This window comes from Delphinus delphis, chromosome 1, assembly GCF_949987515.2.
Source record: "Delphinus delphis chromosome 1, mDelDel1.2, whole genome shotgun sequence".
In the NCBI taxonomy this organism is placed as follows: domain Eukaryota; kingdom Metazoa; phylum Chordata; class Mammalia; order Artiodactyla; family Delphinidae; genus Delphinus; species Delphinus delphis.
Window position 1 is genome coordinate 151,685,899 of NC_082683.1, and position 17,995 is coordinate 151,703,893.

A 17,995-nucleotide genomic window follows, 5' to 3' on the forward strand; every position below is an offset into this window, starting at 1 on the left:
CAAGACACACCAAATTGATAATAGTGTTATCTCAGAGGGAAGGGACTTAGGCAGAAGAAGGGAGGAGATGATCAAAGGAATCTCTACAGATAAATACTTTATAAATACATGATAAAGACTGAATTTTTTATAAGAATACACTTACTATATTTACAATTTAAAACTGATTTTTAAAGAAAACAAATTATATACAATGAAGTGAGAAGGAAGACAAATATATAACTTGGCCCCAAATCCTCCACTAGCCATCCATACCCTAAAACAGGATAGGTGTTTAAAATGTGCCATTTTGAGCAATCTGTAACCTCCAAGTATTTATTTAATCAATGATCAATTCAAATTTATAAGCATTGATACTGTTTACTAGTTTCCCTAATATGACATTTAAAAAAGGAATCTTTTCTGCTCTGAATGAAATCCTACAGTCAGTGAAGTCAGTTACATGACCCAATTTAATTTTTAAAAACTTAAAGAAAAATAGGAATGCCTAAAAATAAGTTACCTGATTGGTTTGTTCTGGAGAGATCCTGCAAGCACTGTCAGATGTTGAACAATGGGCAGAGGTGGAAAATGTTGTCATTTTGGCAGTGGTGAAATGAAGTCTGCTGATAAATCTAAAAGGAAAAAAATTGTAAAAATCTCTTCTAAAGTAGAAAATTCTCTTTAGGATTTACAAAAAAAGCAACCAGCAGAAGTAAAAGAAACACATATATCACAGCACCCTACACAAGTGCAATGTACCCATGCTGAGGTTCTTGTTACCCTTCTGATCACTTTCTAGTTCAGATCCTGCAAAAAACTGAAGAGCTTCACTAAGAATAAGAACCATCTATACTTCCCTCAAGTGAAGCCTGCAAGAGAAACAGGTTCAGGCATGCTCCAACCTCTACACTGATGATAATGAGTAAACTGTTTTGGCTGAAAGTGAAATTTGCAATCATTACCTCCCCAGTTCTCTGGTATCTCCTCCTCTCTTGGACAGTGCTCAAGAGCACCCCCTAGGAGACAGATGCAGGGCTGGGGGAATTACCAAGATTAAGTAATAGATTTAAAGACTCCAAGAGCACCAAGGAAAACCTCTGCAACATGTTGCAACATGTCTTGGCAAGAGACCACAGGAAAGTCAGAGTCAAAATATTCAGTATCAGTTAAAGCAGCTTTTAAAATGTGCCAAGCCCAAAGAGTAAATACCTAAAAAGAGTAAATACCTAAATACCTATAAAATGGGTTGAACCAAGGTGGACATACATCATCAAAGGAAAGATATAGCATGAACTGAAATAAAGGGTAAGGTTTAATTAAAGTTTTTCACCTTTTAACTTTTGTCCTTAAAAAAAAAAAAGCTATAGAGAAGGAAAATAAATTTTTAAATAAACTTGAGTTTACCTTCAGAACTTTTTCTAGTAAAAAGGTGACAAAAGTCAGTGAAATTTATAAATAAAAAAATCAACAGAGCCTGGGGACTTCTCTGGCAGTCCAGTGATTAAGCCTTCGCCTTCCAATGAAGGGGGTGTGGGTTCGATCCCTGGTCGGGGAGCTAAGATCCCACATGCCTCCCCATCAAAAATCCAAAACATAAAACAGAAGCAATATTGTAACAAATTCAATAAAGACTTAAAAACTGGTCCACATTGTAAAAAAAAAAAATCAACAGAGTCTGGTTTACAGCTAACAAGGTTCCTCACTCTTCTGAGAAGACTTATTAATGACAACAAAGTATAAATTCAACCCTCCTTCTGAGACAGGAAGGGGGCAGGGCACAACTGTTAGGTAAAACACTGACTGAAACTGCCCACCCTGGCCAAGCAAAGCAGTAACAGTTTGCATGAGTTATTTTAGGACAGGAGATCCTTGGTAAGGAACTATCAAGCCACCACCAACCGGAATAATATGGGAAAGGTCAAGAGGAAAGAGGAGACGCCAGTCCACATGTCCTACTAACCTCCTAGAATCCTCCTCGCTGGAATCCATCTTGGCTGAGTGGTTGCGCGCCACCAGAAAGGACCCTGAGTCAAAATGACTGGCCAACCCGGAAACTAATCCCATCACCATAAAACCCAAGACTGAAAGCCACTTGTGGCAGAGCAGTCCTCCTGAGTTCCCTTACCCTCCTACTCTGCCCGGGCGTCCCTTCCCAATGAAGTCTCTTGCTTTGTCAGCACGTGTGTCTACTCAGACAATTCATTTCTGAGTGTTAGACTCTCTCGGGCCCTGGAAGGGGTCCCCCTTCCTGCAACACAACCTTTGAAAGAATGGCACAGCCTAAGAACCTGACATAAACTGGTTAGAACCAACTAGGTCCAAGATGGAGGACAAGTCGACTTCCACTAGACCTTGAGCCTCAGTATACACTCATTGTAACACATCAGCAAGCTAAATGACACACCCACAGGTACCATGACAGTTCTAAGGCCAACCATAAAGGTCAAAAATTGGTGGCCCAATTCCTGAAAATCCCCACCCCTTCCCCAATATAGCTGGAATACTCCTCCCACTCATTAGCCTATAATATTACCCACCCCTATAAAAACTGACAACCCCATACCCTGGTGCCTCTCTCACCTTCCGAAATGGCCCACACTCTCTCTACGGAGTGTGTTTCTCCCTGAATAAATCATCTTTCATTTTACTACGGCTTGCTCTTGAATTCTTTCCTGCGCAAAGCCAAGAACCCACACTCGGACTTGCCTGAGACCTGGGACGTGACCATCCTCTCATGCCCCACTCTCTTTCCTGCAACACTTCTATCAGCTTCCCTTGCTACAAAATGGGAAGTCAAACAGGATACAAGCATAACTTGTAGGGATTTTTTGTAAATTTATTTATTTGTTTGTTTATTTTTTGGCTGTGCTGGGTCTTCGTTGCTACTCGTGGGCTTTCTCTAGTTGTGGCAAGCGGGGGCTACTCTTCGTTGCGGTGCGTAGGTTTCTCATTGCAGTGGCTTCTCTTGTTGTGGAGCACAGGCTCTAGGTGCTTGGGCTTCATTAGTTGTGGCACACAGGCTCAGTAGTTGTGGCGCACGGGCTTAGTTGCTCCGTGGCATGTGGGATCTTCCTGGACCAGGGCTCAAACCTGTGTCCCCGGCACTGGCAGGCAGATTCTTAACCACTGTGCCACAAGGGAAGTCCCATAACTTGTCATTTTAAAGCAAATAGCGTTTAACTGGCATTTCAAACCTTATTAAAAAAAAAAACTCATCTTGAGAACAAACATATGAACACCAAGGGGGGAAAGCGGTGTGGGGGGGTGATGTGATGAATTGGGCGATTGGGATTGACATGTATACACTGATGTGTATAAAATTGATGACTAATAAGAACCTGCTGTATAAAAACATAAATAAAATAAAATTCAAAAATTAAACAAGAACAAAAACAAAAAACACCTCATCTCCCTAAACCTGCTAGTGCTATAGTCTCCCCCATCTCATTAAATGGCAGCTCCATCCTTCCAGTTGCTCAGGTCAATGACCGTGAAGTTATCCTCAATTCCTTTTTTTTCTCACACTTCACACCCAGTCTATGAATAAATTCTGAAGCTCTATCTTCAATATATATCCAAAATCAAAGCATTTCTCACTACCTCCGTCATTACTACACTAACCAAACTGCCCATCTCTGAACTGCCTTAGCTCGTAAAGGTTTTCTTGCTTCCACCCTTGCCCCTCTGGCTCCTAACCTCCTCCTTTTGTCTTTGCTCAAAATGTCATTTTATCAATGAGGCCACACATTTTAAATGTGACCACACATTTTAAAAACTGCTACTCCCAGCCCCCAGTATTCCCTATCTCCTTCCCTGCTTTATTCTTCTTTTCTTCACTGTCCTTGTTACCAACCAACACAGTATATACATTTTAATTTTTATCATGTAAAACATAAGCTGTAAGTGGGAAGGGATTTCTATTTATTTGTTCATTAATATATCCCCAGTGCCTAAACTGTCAATTATGTACATAGTAGAACAACACGATGGATACAAATATTAATAATAGTTTGGACAATTTCCAAAAATGGCCCCCAATAAACCACATCTCCCAACTGGCTACTCTACTGGTGACCACACAAAAAGGCCACGTGGAGAGGCTCAGTCATCCAGCTGAGCTCAGCTTTCCAACCATACCCTTCAAAGTATCACACATCTTGGGACATTCCAGCCTCAGGTGACACCTAACTCCAGCTGCATGACAGACTACAAGCGAGACCACCAGAACCAACGCATAGAATGGGATGTTCATGCCACAGAACTCAGCACATAGCATCATAAGAAATAAATGGCAAAGACTTATATAGAGCTTAATCTGTACCAGCACATATATTAATCTGTTTAATACTTAAATAATCCTATGATGTAGGCACTATTATTATCCTCACTTTATAAATGAAGCAAGAGAAGCACAGGGACATTATTTGCCCAAGATCACACAATTAGGAAACTGCTGAAGTCAAGATTTTAAACTCAGAACAGCTCTGAAGTCCCCACTTAGCAATATTTTTTTCCCATTAGACTTCAAGTACACAGAATTAATCACAATTCTTTCCTTCAATACATACTCTCATTGTTCATCCACACATGGCCCACTTTTACTTGAGTTTTCTTAATAATGCAATAAACATCCACAAACTAGGACTCTGGCAACAGTCTATATTTACCCATAAGATTCCCCCTCCCATTCCCCTGCCTCCTCCCAACAATCATCCTGAATTGTTTTGATTTTCTTCCCTTCCTTTTTATGCACTTTACTGCATCAAAATGGAATCCTAAAAAGTACATATTTTCAGTTTAGCTGCTTTTAACTCACAAAAAAGGAAGTATGTTGTATGTAATTTTAGGAATTTTTGTTTCACTAAAATAAATTCCTACTTCCCTGTCACTTGAGTTCCTTCATATAACATAAAAATTTACCATTTTTTAAAATTTTATTGAAGAATAGTTGATTTACAATGTTGTGTTTAATTTCTGCTGTACAGCAAAGTGACTCGGTTACACATATATAAATTCTTTTTCATATTCTTTTCCATTATGGTTTATCACAGGATACTGAATACAGTTCCCTGTACTATACAGTAGGACCTTGTTGTTTATCCATTCTATATATAATAATTTGCATCTGCTAATCCCAAACTCCCAGTCCTTCCCTTCCCTACCCCATTACCATTTTTAAATTTACAATTCAGTGACATGAAGTACATTCACAATGTTGTACACCATCACCACTATGCATCACCAGAACTTTTTCATCACCACAAACTGAAACTCTGTACTCATAAAACAATAACTCCTCACTATCCCCTCTCCCCAGAGACCCTGGTAACCACTACCCTACTTTCTGTCTCTATGAATATGCCCATTCTAGGTACCTCATATAAATGAAATCATACAATATTTGTCCTTGTGTCTGGCTTATTTCATTTAGCATAATGTTTTCAATGTTCATCCATGTCATAGCGTATTTTATTCTTTATTTACTTTGCTGTATATTTCCAGTGTGTGATGGACATTTGAGTTGTTTCTAGGCTTTCACTATCATGAATAGTGCTATTAACGTTCTTCTATACGTGCCAAAAAGTATCTCATGGGCATATCTACAAGACAGATTGCTGGGTTATAGCATATATGAATATTCAACTTTAGGATCTGACACCAAACTGTCCTCAAAGTGTTTGTACCAATTTATAATCCTATCAGCAATGTATAAGATACCCTGTGAATCTACCTCCTTTCCAACATCTAATGTCCTAAGACTTTTTAATTTTTCCCAATCAAATAGGTATGGGCTTGGTCTACAGTTCCCTGATCACTAATGATGCTATCTCTTTACATGCTTATCAGCCATATGTGTTTCCTCTTCTGTGAAATGTGTTGTCTTTTACACACTTTTCTAATTGATTTTGTTATACTTACTGATTTGTAATAGTTCTATATATATTTTTAATATTAACCCTTTGTCAATTGGATGTCCTGCAAATATCTTCTCCCAATTTTTAACCTCCTTTCCATTTTCTAGAAGGTGGAAAAATCTTTTTGAGCAAAAACTTAATTTTAATTAAGTCAAATTTATATTTATCAATCTTCTATTTTTTAGTCAATGATCTCTGCCTGGGTTAAACAATCTTTTACTCTCCAAGGTCTCATTTTCACCTAGACTGTCTACTAAGATTTGTGTGTGTGTGGGAGGGGGATGTCTACTAAAACTTTTAAATTTTTGTTTATGGCATTTAAACCCTTAATCCGTCTAGAGTTGACTTTTTTCTTTTTAGAGGTCAGTTTTATTCTTTTTCTATATGGATGGCCATTTTTTTCCCAGCTGAATTTATTGAACATGACCTTCTTGACTGACAGCCACCTTTGTCGTGTATCAACATGCATGAGTGTTTATGAGTTTTCTATTCTAGTCCACTGGTCTGATCTTCCTGTCTATACAATTTGACACTTTTTTTTTAAGTTTATTTTTTAAAGTTTTTTTGGCTGCACTGGTTCTTCGTTGCTGCACGCGGGCTTTTCTCTAGTTGCAGCAAGCGGGGGCTACTCTTTGTTGCGGTGCGCGGGCTTCTCATTGCCGTGGCTTCTCTTGTTGCAGAGCACAGGCTCTAGGTGCGTGGGCTTCAGTAGTTGTGGCTCACCAGCTCTAAAGCACAGGCTCAGTAGTTGTGACTCACGGGCTTAGTTGCTCGGCAGCATGTGGGATCTTCCCGGACCAGGGCTTGAACCTGTGTCCCCTGCATTGGCAGGCAGATTCTTAACCACTGCTCCACCAGGGAAGCCCCTGGCACTATCTTAATTCTTCTATCTTATCAGGAGTCTTGCCATCCCACAGGGCAAGTCTTCCCCTCCCATTCCTTTTTAGAAGTGACCAGCTATTCTTGGGTCCTTAACTCTTCTATATAAAATTTAGCATCATCAAGTTTCATGAAAATCCCTGTTGGGATTATGAATGAAATTACATTTAATATATAGATCAAACTGTTTTTCAATTCATTAACATGACACATTCCTCTATTAAGATCTTATTTAATATCTCTTAGAAAAGTTGTACAATTTTCCCTTTAGAGGTCTAGCACATTTGTGTTAGACTGATTTCTAAAGTTGATATTGATACTACTGTGATGCCTTCTCTTCCACTGCTTTTTAGTGGTTTTTGCATATGTACAGAAATACAAGTGACTTTCAATAATCTTATATCCAGTCACCCGCTAAACTTACGTAATTATTTTTAATAACTTGTCTGTGGATCCTTCTGTTTTCTATGTAAATGACCATATCACCTGCAGATAAAATTTTATTCCTTCCTTTCCAATTCTTGTGCCTCTAATTTCTTCTACTCATCTTACATTACTGCTTAGGACTGTCAATACAATGTTGAGTACACACGGTATCAGGCATTTTTGTCTCTGATTTTAAAGGGAGTGCTTCTAATGTTTCCCTACATAACATGTTTTCTCTATTTTTTTCTTATGGTTATTCTTTATCATCTTGAAAGGGTTCCTTTTGCTCCTCATTAAGAATATATCATGGGGACCTCCCTAGTGGCACAGTGCGTAAGATCCCGAGTTCCCAATGCAGGGGGGTCAGGGTTTGATCCCTGATCAGGGAACCAGATCCCATATACATGCTGCAACTAAGAGTTCGAATGACACAACTAAGGAGCCCACCTGCCACAACTAAGACCCAGTGCAACCAAATAGATAAATTTTTTTAATGTGGTTAAAAAAAATTTTAAAAAGAAGAATATATCATGGACATACACACTACTACATACAAAATAGATAACAAGGCCCCACTGTATAGCACAGGGAACTATACTCAGCATTTTGTAATAACCAGTAAGGGAAAAGAATCTGAAAAAGAATATATATATAACTGAATCACTGTGTTGTACACCTGAAACTAACACAACATTGTAAATCAACTATACTTCAACAAAATAAATTTTTTTAAAAAAAGGATTATATCATGGAAGAGTGATTTAGAAAATGCTTTTTCTGCACCTATCAAAATGATCATGATTTTTTTGGTTTTTTAATCTATTAATGTGGTAAATTTTGAATTTCATTTATGGATTTTCTAATATAGATATCCTTGCACACCTGAGATAAATCCAACTTGGTTTTGGATATTATCCTTTTTTGCATACTGTTGGTTTTGATTTGCTAATATTTTGTTTAGGTTGTAAAGTCTCTGCTGGTGAATGAAATAAGTCTGTTATTTTCCACTGTCAAGTTTTTGTCTCATTTGGATGTCAGGGTTAGCTGGCAAATAGTCCCTATTTGTCTATTGCCTGAAAAAAAATTCTATAACAAAATTGAGATGTTCTAGTCTTTGAAAGATTTCTGACCTATAAAACTTATAAAACTTATAAAACCCAGTGCTTTCTTTGTGGAAAGATTTATGTATGTATGTATTTATGGCTGTGTTAGGTCTTCGCTGCTGTGCGCGGTCTTTCTCTAGCTGCAGCGAGCAAGGGCTACTCTTCGTTGTGGTGCACAGGCTTCTCATTGTGGTGGCTTCTCTTTGGTGCAGAGCACAGACTCTAAGTGCACGGGCTTCAGTAGTTGTGGCACACGGGCTCAGCAGCTGTGGCTCATGGGCTCTAGAGCGCAGGCTCAGTAGTTGTGGCACAAGTGCTTAGTTGCCCCGTAGCATGTGGGATCTTCCTGGAGCAGGGCTCAAACCCGTGTCCCCTGCATTGGCAGGCAGATTCTTAACCACTGCGCCACCAGGGAAGTCCTGTGGGAAGACTTTTAATTGCTGCTTTAGCTTAACAAATATTAGATTATTCAAGCTTTTTTCTTCTTCCATTTTGTCTAAGTCTTCAAAATTGCTGGCATATAGTTGATAGCATTCTTTTCATCTTTATTTAGTGGACAGCTGCATCCTTCTTTCCATTCGTGATATTGTTTAACATATCTTATTACTTCTTCTACTTTAAAAAATTTATTCTGTTCATTTCCTGATTATTATAAATTAGACACTTAGTTTACTCCTTTTATAATTGAATATTTAAGGCTAAAAATTCCTTCCCCCTCCTACCCCAGCACTACTTTTTTATTCAGCTCATAGGTATTGATATATAAAGTCTTCATTCTCATTCAGCTGTAGGTATTTTTAAATTTCCATAATTTATTTAATCCATGAATTATATAGCTATGCCTATGTATACTGTATTTCTCAAATGTATGTTTTTGTGATTAACCACTAATTTAGCAACACAGTGGGAGAGATCACCCTCTGCATAAAACCTGATCTTTGAAATTGTTACGGCTTTCACCATGGTCTAGTTGATGATCAATTCCATACTAAATGCGTGCAAAACTCTATGTTCATTAGGTTAAGCTTGTTGGTTTTTTACACTCTTCTATTTCTGCCAATCTGTCAGCTTGACATACAATTAATTAAGAGATGTAATGAAATCTCCCACCATGATGGTGGATCTCTCCATTGATCCCAGTGTAGTTCTACCAATTTCACTTCATCTGTTGTAAGGATTTTTAATCAGAGGCATTCATGCTTTAAACTGCTATATCTTCTTGGTGAGTGATTAATATATAGTGATTATAATTATGTAGTGTTTCTTTCCATCCCAATTAAGACATTCTGTCTTCAAGTATATTTTATCTTGTATTAGTATGGTCATGCCAACTTTCTTTTAGTTAGTACTTCCAGGCATGTATTTCCCCAATCTTTTAATTTCAATTTTTGCATGCCCTTAAACTTTTGGCGTGCCCTTGTAAAAAGCATATATCTGGATTTTGAGTTTTTTAATCCAATTTGTCAATTTTTATCTTTGGTGAATTTAGTCCATTTAATGTAATTGATATCTATAAATCTTCTCTTTCATCTTTTTTCTTTCTTTTTTTTTTTAAGAACAAGTTTTGGAATGTCCAAAGAGTTTCTTTCTTTTTTTTTTAAAAATATTTACTTATTATTTGGTTGCACCGGGTGGGCTCCTTAGTTGTGGCTCACCAGCTCCGTAGTTGCAGCACGTGGGCTCCTTTGTTGCGGCATGAAAACTCTTAGTTGCGGCATGCATGTGGGACCTAGTTCCCTGACCAGGGATGGGACCTGGGCCCCCTGCATTGGGAGCATGGAGTCTTAACCACTGTGCCATCAGGGAAGTCTCCCCCACTTTTTTTTTTTAATATTTATTTATTTATTTGGCTGCACCGGGTCTTAGTTGTGGAACTTGGGATCTTTCAGTTGTGGCATGTGGGATCTAGTTCCCTGACCAGGGATCGAACCCCGGTCCCTGCACTGGGAGCTCCAAGTCTTAACCGTTGGACCACCAGGGAACTCCCTGTCTCTACCATCTGAATTTAGCATTCTAGTTTGTCCTACTCTTCCTTTTACCTTTCTTAAAATTGTATCTCTGTCTCCCTGCTAATAAGATATGAACTTCAGCATGATATCATTTGGACTTTAAATTCTGGGGCAGATATCTTTTCCCCTCTCTTGAATTTTCCTTTTCTCTCTTTTTTTTTCCCCTTTGGCCTTAGCCTTTACAACAATAAATGATAACAAGGTATCTGATTACCTTTATTTCATATATCTCTTGTAACATTTTCTGGATTTGAATCTCTCAGTACTTCATCTAGAACTGTCTTCAATGTGGGCCTTTAGGTGGCAAGGCTTCCAATACTTCATATGCCTGAAAATATCTGTATCATCCCCTCCTATTTAAATAAATGTGGTTAGGTATAAAACTCTAAGTTTCCCTACAAAACCCTAAAAACACTTTTGTCTTCTTGCATTTAGCAATGTTGTTCAGAACTCTGATGTCAATTCAATTTTTGCTCCTTTGTGTGTGTGATCTGTTCTTTCTCTCTGAGGCTCCTACAATTTTCTTTTGTTGTGATACACTTAAATTTCACTATAATATGTCTAGAAGTGAGTTTTTCCTGACCTCTTATTTTTAGCACTCTAAGAAACCCTTCCATCTGGGGACTTTCTTTTTCCTTTTTAATTCTAAAAGAGAACAATTTTTCCATTATTTCTTCAATACTTCCTCCTTTCCATTTTTATTTCTCTAAGATTCCTATTATTCAGATGTGAGTACCTCTACATCTATTCGCCTTATCTTTTAACTTTTCATTTATATGTTTTTTTCTTTGTCCTTTTCTCCTTTGTTCTGGGAGTTTTCCTCAATCTAGAATTCTAATTCACTCAATTGTATCCATTCTGTTACATCCATCTGATGTGATGTTCTTTATTTCAACCACTATATTTTTCAAGGCTACTATTTCTGCTTGGTTCTATCAGCCTCTGCTTATTCTTGTTTCAAGTTGTTAATATCATCCCTACTTCCTCTAGAATGATTATCAGTCTAACTTTAAACTTTCTTTAAAATTTTATTTTATTTATTTATTTTTGGCTACATTGGGTCTTCATTGCTGTGCACAGGCTTTCTCTAGCTGCAGCGAGAGAGGGCTACTCATCGCAGTGGCTTCTCTTGTTGCAAAGCACGGGCTCTAGGTGCACGGGCTTCAGTAGTTGTAGCACACAGGCTCAGTAGTTGTGGCACACAGGCTCAGTAGTCATGGCGCATGGGCTTAGTTGCTCCACGGCATGTGGGATCTTCCCAGACCAGGGCTCAAACCTGTGTCCCCTGCATTGGCAGGCAGATTCTTAACCACTAAGCCACCAGGGAAGCCCTAACTTTAAACTCTTGATCCATCTGTTCTATTACTTATGTTCCAATGAAGCCTATATATTGTTCTCCTATTGAAGTACCTGTGCTCTTCAACACTGTTATTTTTCCCTAGAGGACAGCAGCTATTCTGATTGGCAAAGCATAAGGGAGAAGACCAAATTCCAGCCAAAATCAGCCACAGTAAGCTGGAGTAAGGTAGGAAATGAACACTAAAGTAGAAAATCCCAAGCACCAGATAACCACAATCACTATCCATCCCATACAATCACAGCTCAGACCAAGGATTCACCTTCTGTTCCCCAGGGAGATACAGCATTATGATAGGGATTTGGGGAGACCTAAGAATTAAGAAGGTAACGGACAGAGAAGTGACTGCCTAAAGTCAGTCATCACTTGTTTTTTTTCTCAACTCCTCCTCACAAGTATATGCTTCTGTAATGCCCTGATTTACTCTTAAGGAAAGCTGGACTAGGGTTGAGTCACAGCAAGTGTAGAAAAAGGTAATTCCAAAGTAATGAGGCAGGAGAGCAACTAGAGCAGTATTCCAATAGTTCCCTTCTTCCACAGTTTTATTCTCCTACAGCTATGCCTGCCTGACTCCTGTCCTAGGCCAAAGACCCACCCTCCCCCAACCCCCACCTCCACCCCACAAAGCAGTTCAAAAAAGTCCACATCACCCATTTGTTTCTCACAGTATTTTCCTTTTATAGTCCCTCTAGGGATGATTTGAGAGAAAGGAGTCAGCAGTCATGCCAGTTCAGCATCTTAGTAGAAACAAGACTTGACCGCTTGGCAGCTCTGAAGAATTTAAACGTCAATAATGGTTTAACATCTGGTAGAAAGTGTTGTGCCATTAAAAAGATACTGATTTAAGGGCCACAGAAGTTCAGAGAAAGACAAATTACTTTTGATTGCAAGGCAGAGGAGGAATGAGAGGGAATGGCAATAGCAGTGGGAGGACTTTAAAATGGGAGAACACTGGAAAGAATAGGAGAGAAAAATACCATGAGGAAAGGAATTGTTCTCGGATGTATGTGAGAAATGAAGTCAGTTGATGGGCTCTGAACCCAAAGCAAGATCTTTTCCCTTTTTCACCTGGAATCTGTTTTGAGTGCAACAGGGTTAGGTACTGTTAGCCTCTCCTTAATACAGAAAACTGAGGCTTAAAGAAGTCAAATAGGGCTTCCCTGGTGGCGCAATGGTTGAGAGTCCACCTGCCGATGCAGGGGACACGGGTTCGTGCCCCGGTCCGGGAAGATCCCACATGCTGCGGAGCGGCTGGGCCCATGAGCCATGGCCGCTGAGCCTGCACGTCCGCAATGGGAGAGGCCACAACAGTGAGAGGCCCGCGTACCGCAAAAAAAAAGAAGTCAAATAACTTGCCCAAGACTAAAGCTTATCCTTTTACATTCAGTTTCTCAAACCAGAAAGTTAGAGTCATCTTGACCTCTCCCTCTTCCCCCATTATCACATCATCAAACTTTATGGATTTTAACTCCTAAATCTTTCAAAACCACGCCCTCTCTTCATCTTCACCATCAATTCCCCAAATCAAAAAATGTTATTTCTTGCCTGTGTCACTGCAATAGACTCTTAACTGTCTCTCTAACCCCACTTCAATCCAAACTCCACACTACAGCCAGAAGGATTAAAAAACCAAAATAAAATAAACAATCCTACCCTGCCAGGCCCTGCTCCACTGCTTGCTACTGTTTGAAAAATAAAGAGCCTAGGCCCTCAGCACCTTGCCAGTCTTTCCAACTTACACTGCTCTTCCTTACACTCCCTGCACCTCATCCACACTGATCTTTTAGTTTCTCAAACCGGGCCTTTGCACACATTGTTCCTTCATTTTGAACACAGTTCTCTGTACAAGACTGACTCATCCTAAACCTTCCAGTCTCCAGTTAAATGTCATCTCCTCAACAATCATTAATAAGTGTTAAAACCATATAAGTGAAAGGTTGGGGGAAGGGGGGACTTAAAAACACACTGAGCAGGCTTACAGCATTTGACCCACTGACCAAATTTATCTCTAGAAAGAGCAGCATTCACACATCGTGTACTTCCTGTGTGAAGCAACTGGAAGCACCCAGTACCTCCTATGAAATATTCTTGGCCCCCCACCCCCAATCCAAATCTAATCAAGCTTCTAGATCTAACTAATATGTGTTTGTAGGGGGAAAAAATGGAGGATGGAGGAATAACTAAACAATACTAAAAGCAGGCAATTAGGCAAATCCAGAATGTAGGAAATTCTACAGGGTCTTGGGTGCAGCATTACTGTTGAAGTGGACAGACTGTTATAGAGACTTAAAAAACACTACCCTAATACAATGTGTGGACCTTGTTCAAGTCCTAATTCAAACAAGCCATCTGTAAAATGTCATTTTTTCCTAAACAATCAGGAAATTTTGAATTATGTACTAGGTATTAGATACTATTAAGAAGCTGTAAATGGTAGTAGAAAGGCACTGTGGTAAATTTTTAAAAAATCCTAACCTGATAAGAGCTACATCCTGACATATTTAAAGGTAAATAAAATGACACATCTGTGAAACTTTAAAATATTTCCTTAAAAAGGTGGGAAAATAGAAAATAACAATATTAAAACAATAGGTTTTAATTACCTTATTGAATGGTACACAGCAAATGTGTAAGAAATGACAACAATTCCATGTGTTTATCTATTGTATCTTGAAAAAACTAGTAATCTTGGAAATACTATTCCAGTTACCTCCTTGGTCAAGGCTTTTCTGACTCCCCAAAGGAAGCTGATGACACCACAGCACCTCTATTAAAACACTCACAACATTATATTTATGTCTTTATGTGTGTCCCCTACTGGATTGAAATCATAGAGAGAAGGAACAGTCTTATACATCTCTCAATGATAACAGAAGAGTGGTTTTTACCCTACACTTAGTCCAAAAGACTCCTACACCTCATCTTCAAATCTCTACCTTTGAAGATAACTGTGATTTAAAGACTAATTAAAATAAAAGCTTCTTGTCAGAAGTCAGCAGAACTAATCATTCTTATCAATTCTTTAAAGCCCTAAGGACCTCTACTAAACACCAGTCTGACTGTCTTTCAACTAAATATGTTAAAGTAATAAAACCAACTGTTTTCTTTTAAAAAAGAAACTACCATTCAGATGTTGTTTTAGTTCTTACCAGGTCTGTTACACAACTAAAAAGGTGAAGTGTGTAGCAAGAGTATGCTCCAGCAGTTTGCAAAACAAACAATATGCTAGGAAACAACCTAAAAATCCATCAATGGGGAGCTGGTTAAAGAAATTCTTGTACAACCCTATAATTCAATACTACGCAAGCCCTTAAAAGAAAATATTATATGTAGACTTTATGGAAAGCTGTCCCTGATGTTATTTGAAAAACTTAAGGTACAGAACAGTAGACACAAAATGACCCCACTGTTGTTTAAAAATGCGAGTATGTGTGGAAAAAGTCAGGAAGGACATAATACCAAGCAGTTAAGGGTAGCTAGCTTGAGGAGGGGACAGGTTAGGGACACGTTAATGGACAATTAACTTTACACACTTCTGTACTGTGCTTTTTTTTTTCTTTTTAACAACAGGCAAGTAGTATTTTAGTTTTTTAAAAAACTTTAAAATAAAAAATTGTGATCCTGACCGTACTGTGAAACAAAATATTCCGAAATAAATACTTCTAAACTAAATTAATTTTTCATAGCAGGAATGTATGAGGAGGGAGGGAACTAAACCCAAACTGAGATGTAGTAAAATTTAATACCAAAAGGTACCAAGTTATCTTTGATACTTGTTCCCCGTGCCAACATCCCAAAGCACGGAGCAGCTTCGTAACTAATAGATCTTTCCGGATGAAGGAAAACAGAAGCAGCATTTTCTCCGGGTGTCGCTTTAAAACACTGGTTTTCAAACTTGAGGGTGTACAAGAATCAACTGGGAAATGTGCTGATTAAAATACATATTCCCGAGCCCCAGCTCCTGGCATTCTGTTAGAGGAAGTCTGGGTGTGGCCCCCAAGTGAGCATTCTTCAAAAAAGCACTCAAGTGCCTCTGAGACAGATGGTCCGCAGCCCTGAAAATTACTGCCTTAAAATCTCGAAGACACCTCAATGTCACTCTCTCCGCCTCCCTCTTTCCCACCTTTCCTCCAAAGTGCCTCAGTCATCCTCATATTTTGCGTCCAATTAAGCATCGTCAATCTATTTCGATTTGGTTTGTAACCTGTTGGCCGACCTGCATCACGTCACTCCACCTCCATTTTTGTCCTCTGCTGATTCTCATCTTATAACCCTTCCTCCACCAGCCCTTCTTCCGCCCTGTGCGACCGTCCCCACGCCGCCACCCACGCCTCTAGCTCCTCCCGCCGGCTACCCCGGCTCCGGGGCCTGCAGAACTGGCCGCGCCGCGCCCGCTCCCCACTCTCCACTTCCCACCCCCGGCCTCCCGGCACCCCGCCGACTAAACCCAAAAGCCACACCTTACGGCCGCTCCATGAGTAGCTCCCCCGCAGAGCCCGGGGGGGAGGGGGCGTCAGTCACAGGCCCTAAGGCCTCAGCAGCATTTTGAAACGGCGAGTAGTGAGGGCGCAACTTCCGGCCTCGCCAACCCATCTCCCATAAGAGCTTCCGGTGAGGCCTCCAGAAACCATAGATGGGCCAACTGCATGGCTAGAGAGTCAGGAGTCTGAGCCGTCCCTACCATAGAGTAGATCCAGTCCGGGGAAAGAGAGTCGCAGGACCTGGACCACTAAGAGTTGTGAGGTTTCAAGAGAGATCATTTGAGGAAATTGCAGGATCTTGTGATATTCATAAACATGTCCTGGGAGATCAAAAAACAGGGAGGGGAGAAAGCTAAAAGCATAATCAGAGGTCGCCTTTTCAGCTCTTCAGAAAGCTGAAAAGCCGCTCCCTGTGTTTCTCAGTGTTAACTTATTCATTCTTACTCCCCAGAGGTGGCTGGAGCGGAGAAACAGCATCCTAGTGTTGTCGCTAATTGGGTGAGAATAAGCCTAGTATATACACGAATCACTACAAGAAATGCTAAAAGAGAGATGCAAAGGACAATGAGGTGGAGCTTGTTTGGATCACACAACCAGGTCATCTAGCCTGCTTTCTCCCGATACAAAAGCACCTTCAAACCTCTCAGGCAGGTTGTCTTCAACCTCTGCCAGTGCCAACTGGCATGACCTCCCCCCAATACCTCATTTCGTTTATATTTTAGGGTGATTCTAGGTGTTAGAGGAATTTCTGGGCTGAAATATGTTATTTTGCCATTTCTCTTGGTTTCAGTTCTGCAGTTTGGAGAAGAGTAAGGCTTTATTCTTTCCAATATAAGTACTATTGGTTTGGGTTTTTTTTTTGTTTTTTTTGCGGTACGCGGGCCTCTCACCGCCGTGGCCTCTCCCGTTGCGGAGCACAGGCTCCGGACGCGTAGGCTCAGCGGCCGTGGCTCACGGGCCCAGCCGCTCCGCGGCATGTGGGATCCTCCTGGACCAGGGCACGAACCTATGTCCCCTGAATCGGCAGGCAGACTCTCAACCACTGCGCCACCAGGGAAGCCCCTATTGGGTTTTTTTGCAGACAGTTATCATGTCCCATCTCTAACTCTCTCTTTTGTTTTTCTGCAGGCTGAAAATCCCCTCAGAACCTTCAACTATTTATTTGCCATGGCTTCAAGCCCCCTTGCCACCCTTCTGAACAAGTACCTCTTTGTCCTATTTAAAATGTGGCTCCCAGAACCAGATACACACGCATGCAAAATAAAATGGGGCAATGACCTCTCTTAATTTGCACATTGCACCTTGCTCTACTTCTGGCATCACCTCCGACTTAGGCGGAGATCCAGAGTTTTGTAAATAAGCTGAAGAATTAATTCTCTTTTCACAGTTGTTCCCAGAGAGCTTTTTTAGGTGAACCACTGTCAACTATTTCTCCTCTCTTTTTCTGCAATTAATTTTAATTTTTGAAAAAATCCCAAACAGGAGTTTGTTTTGTATCTTTTAAATAGTACCTTGTTACTTTAGGTCCTTTCCTACTGTCTCCTGGACTGTTGGAATCGTGATCCTGTCATGTAATTCAGTTTGTCGACAAGTATTTGTTGAATATCTGCTGTGTGCCAAGCACCAGTGTAGAGGATTCTAAAACAAGTGACACCTGGAATCTGCCTAGAGGAGGCCTCAGACTGTCCAGGTAAAGAGAATGTGATAAGTGCAATGATGAGCTGCAGTTAGCCTTGTCTGGAGAGTCAAGAGAGATTAGCCCTTTCACTTTTGCATTTTGCAAATTGTTGATTAACATATCTAACTTATTTTCATTTAAAGCCTTGGTAAATACGTTGAATAG

The 17,995-nt window shown here is 39.9% G+C and overlaps 1 protein-coding gene across 5 annotated transcripts in view; it reads right to left on the reverse strand.

Annotated features, from left to right (window-relative positions):
* MDM4 (MDM4 regulator of p53) overlaps positions 1-16,244 on the reverse strand; it is a 41,685-nt gene extending 25,441 nt beyond the window's left edge. Inside the window, exons 1-2 of one of the 5 annotated variants that reach the window (XM_059996136.1) lie at positions 16,132-16,244; positions 503-614 (exon numbers count right to left, since the gene is read on the reverse strand). In XM_059996136.1, the coding sequence (XP_059852119.1) occupies positions 503-580 (78 nt within the window). In that variant the 5' untranslated portion in view covers positions 581-614; positions 16,132-16,244. Of the gene's footprint in view, positions 1-502; positions 615-741; positions 1,917-1,942; positions 2,408-15,794; positions 15,952-16,131 lie in introns of those variants that run through there. The other 4 variants (XM_059996144.1, XM_059996128.1, XM_059996149.1 and 1 more) reach the window with 4 other exon arrangements.
* Between the last annotated feature and the right edge of the window lie 1,751 nt (positions 16,245-17,995).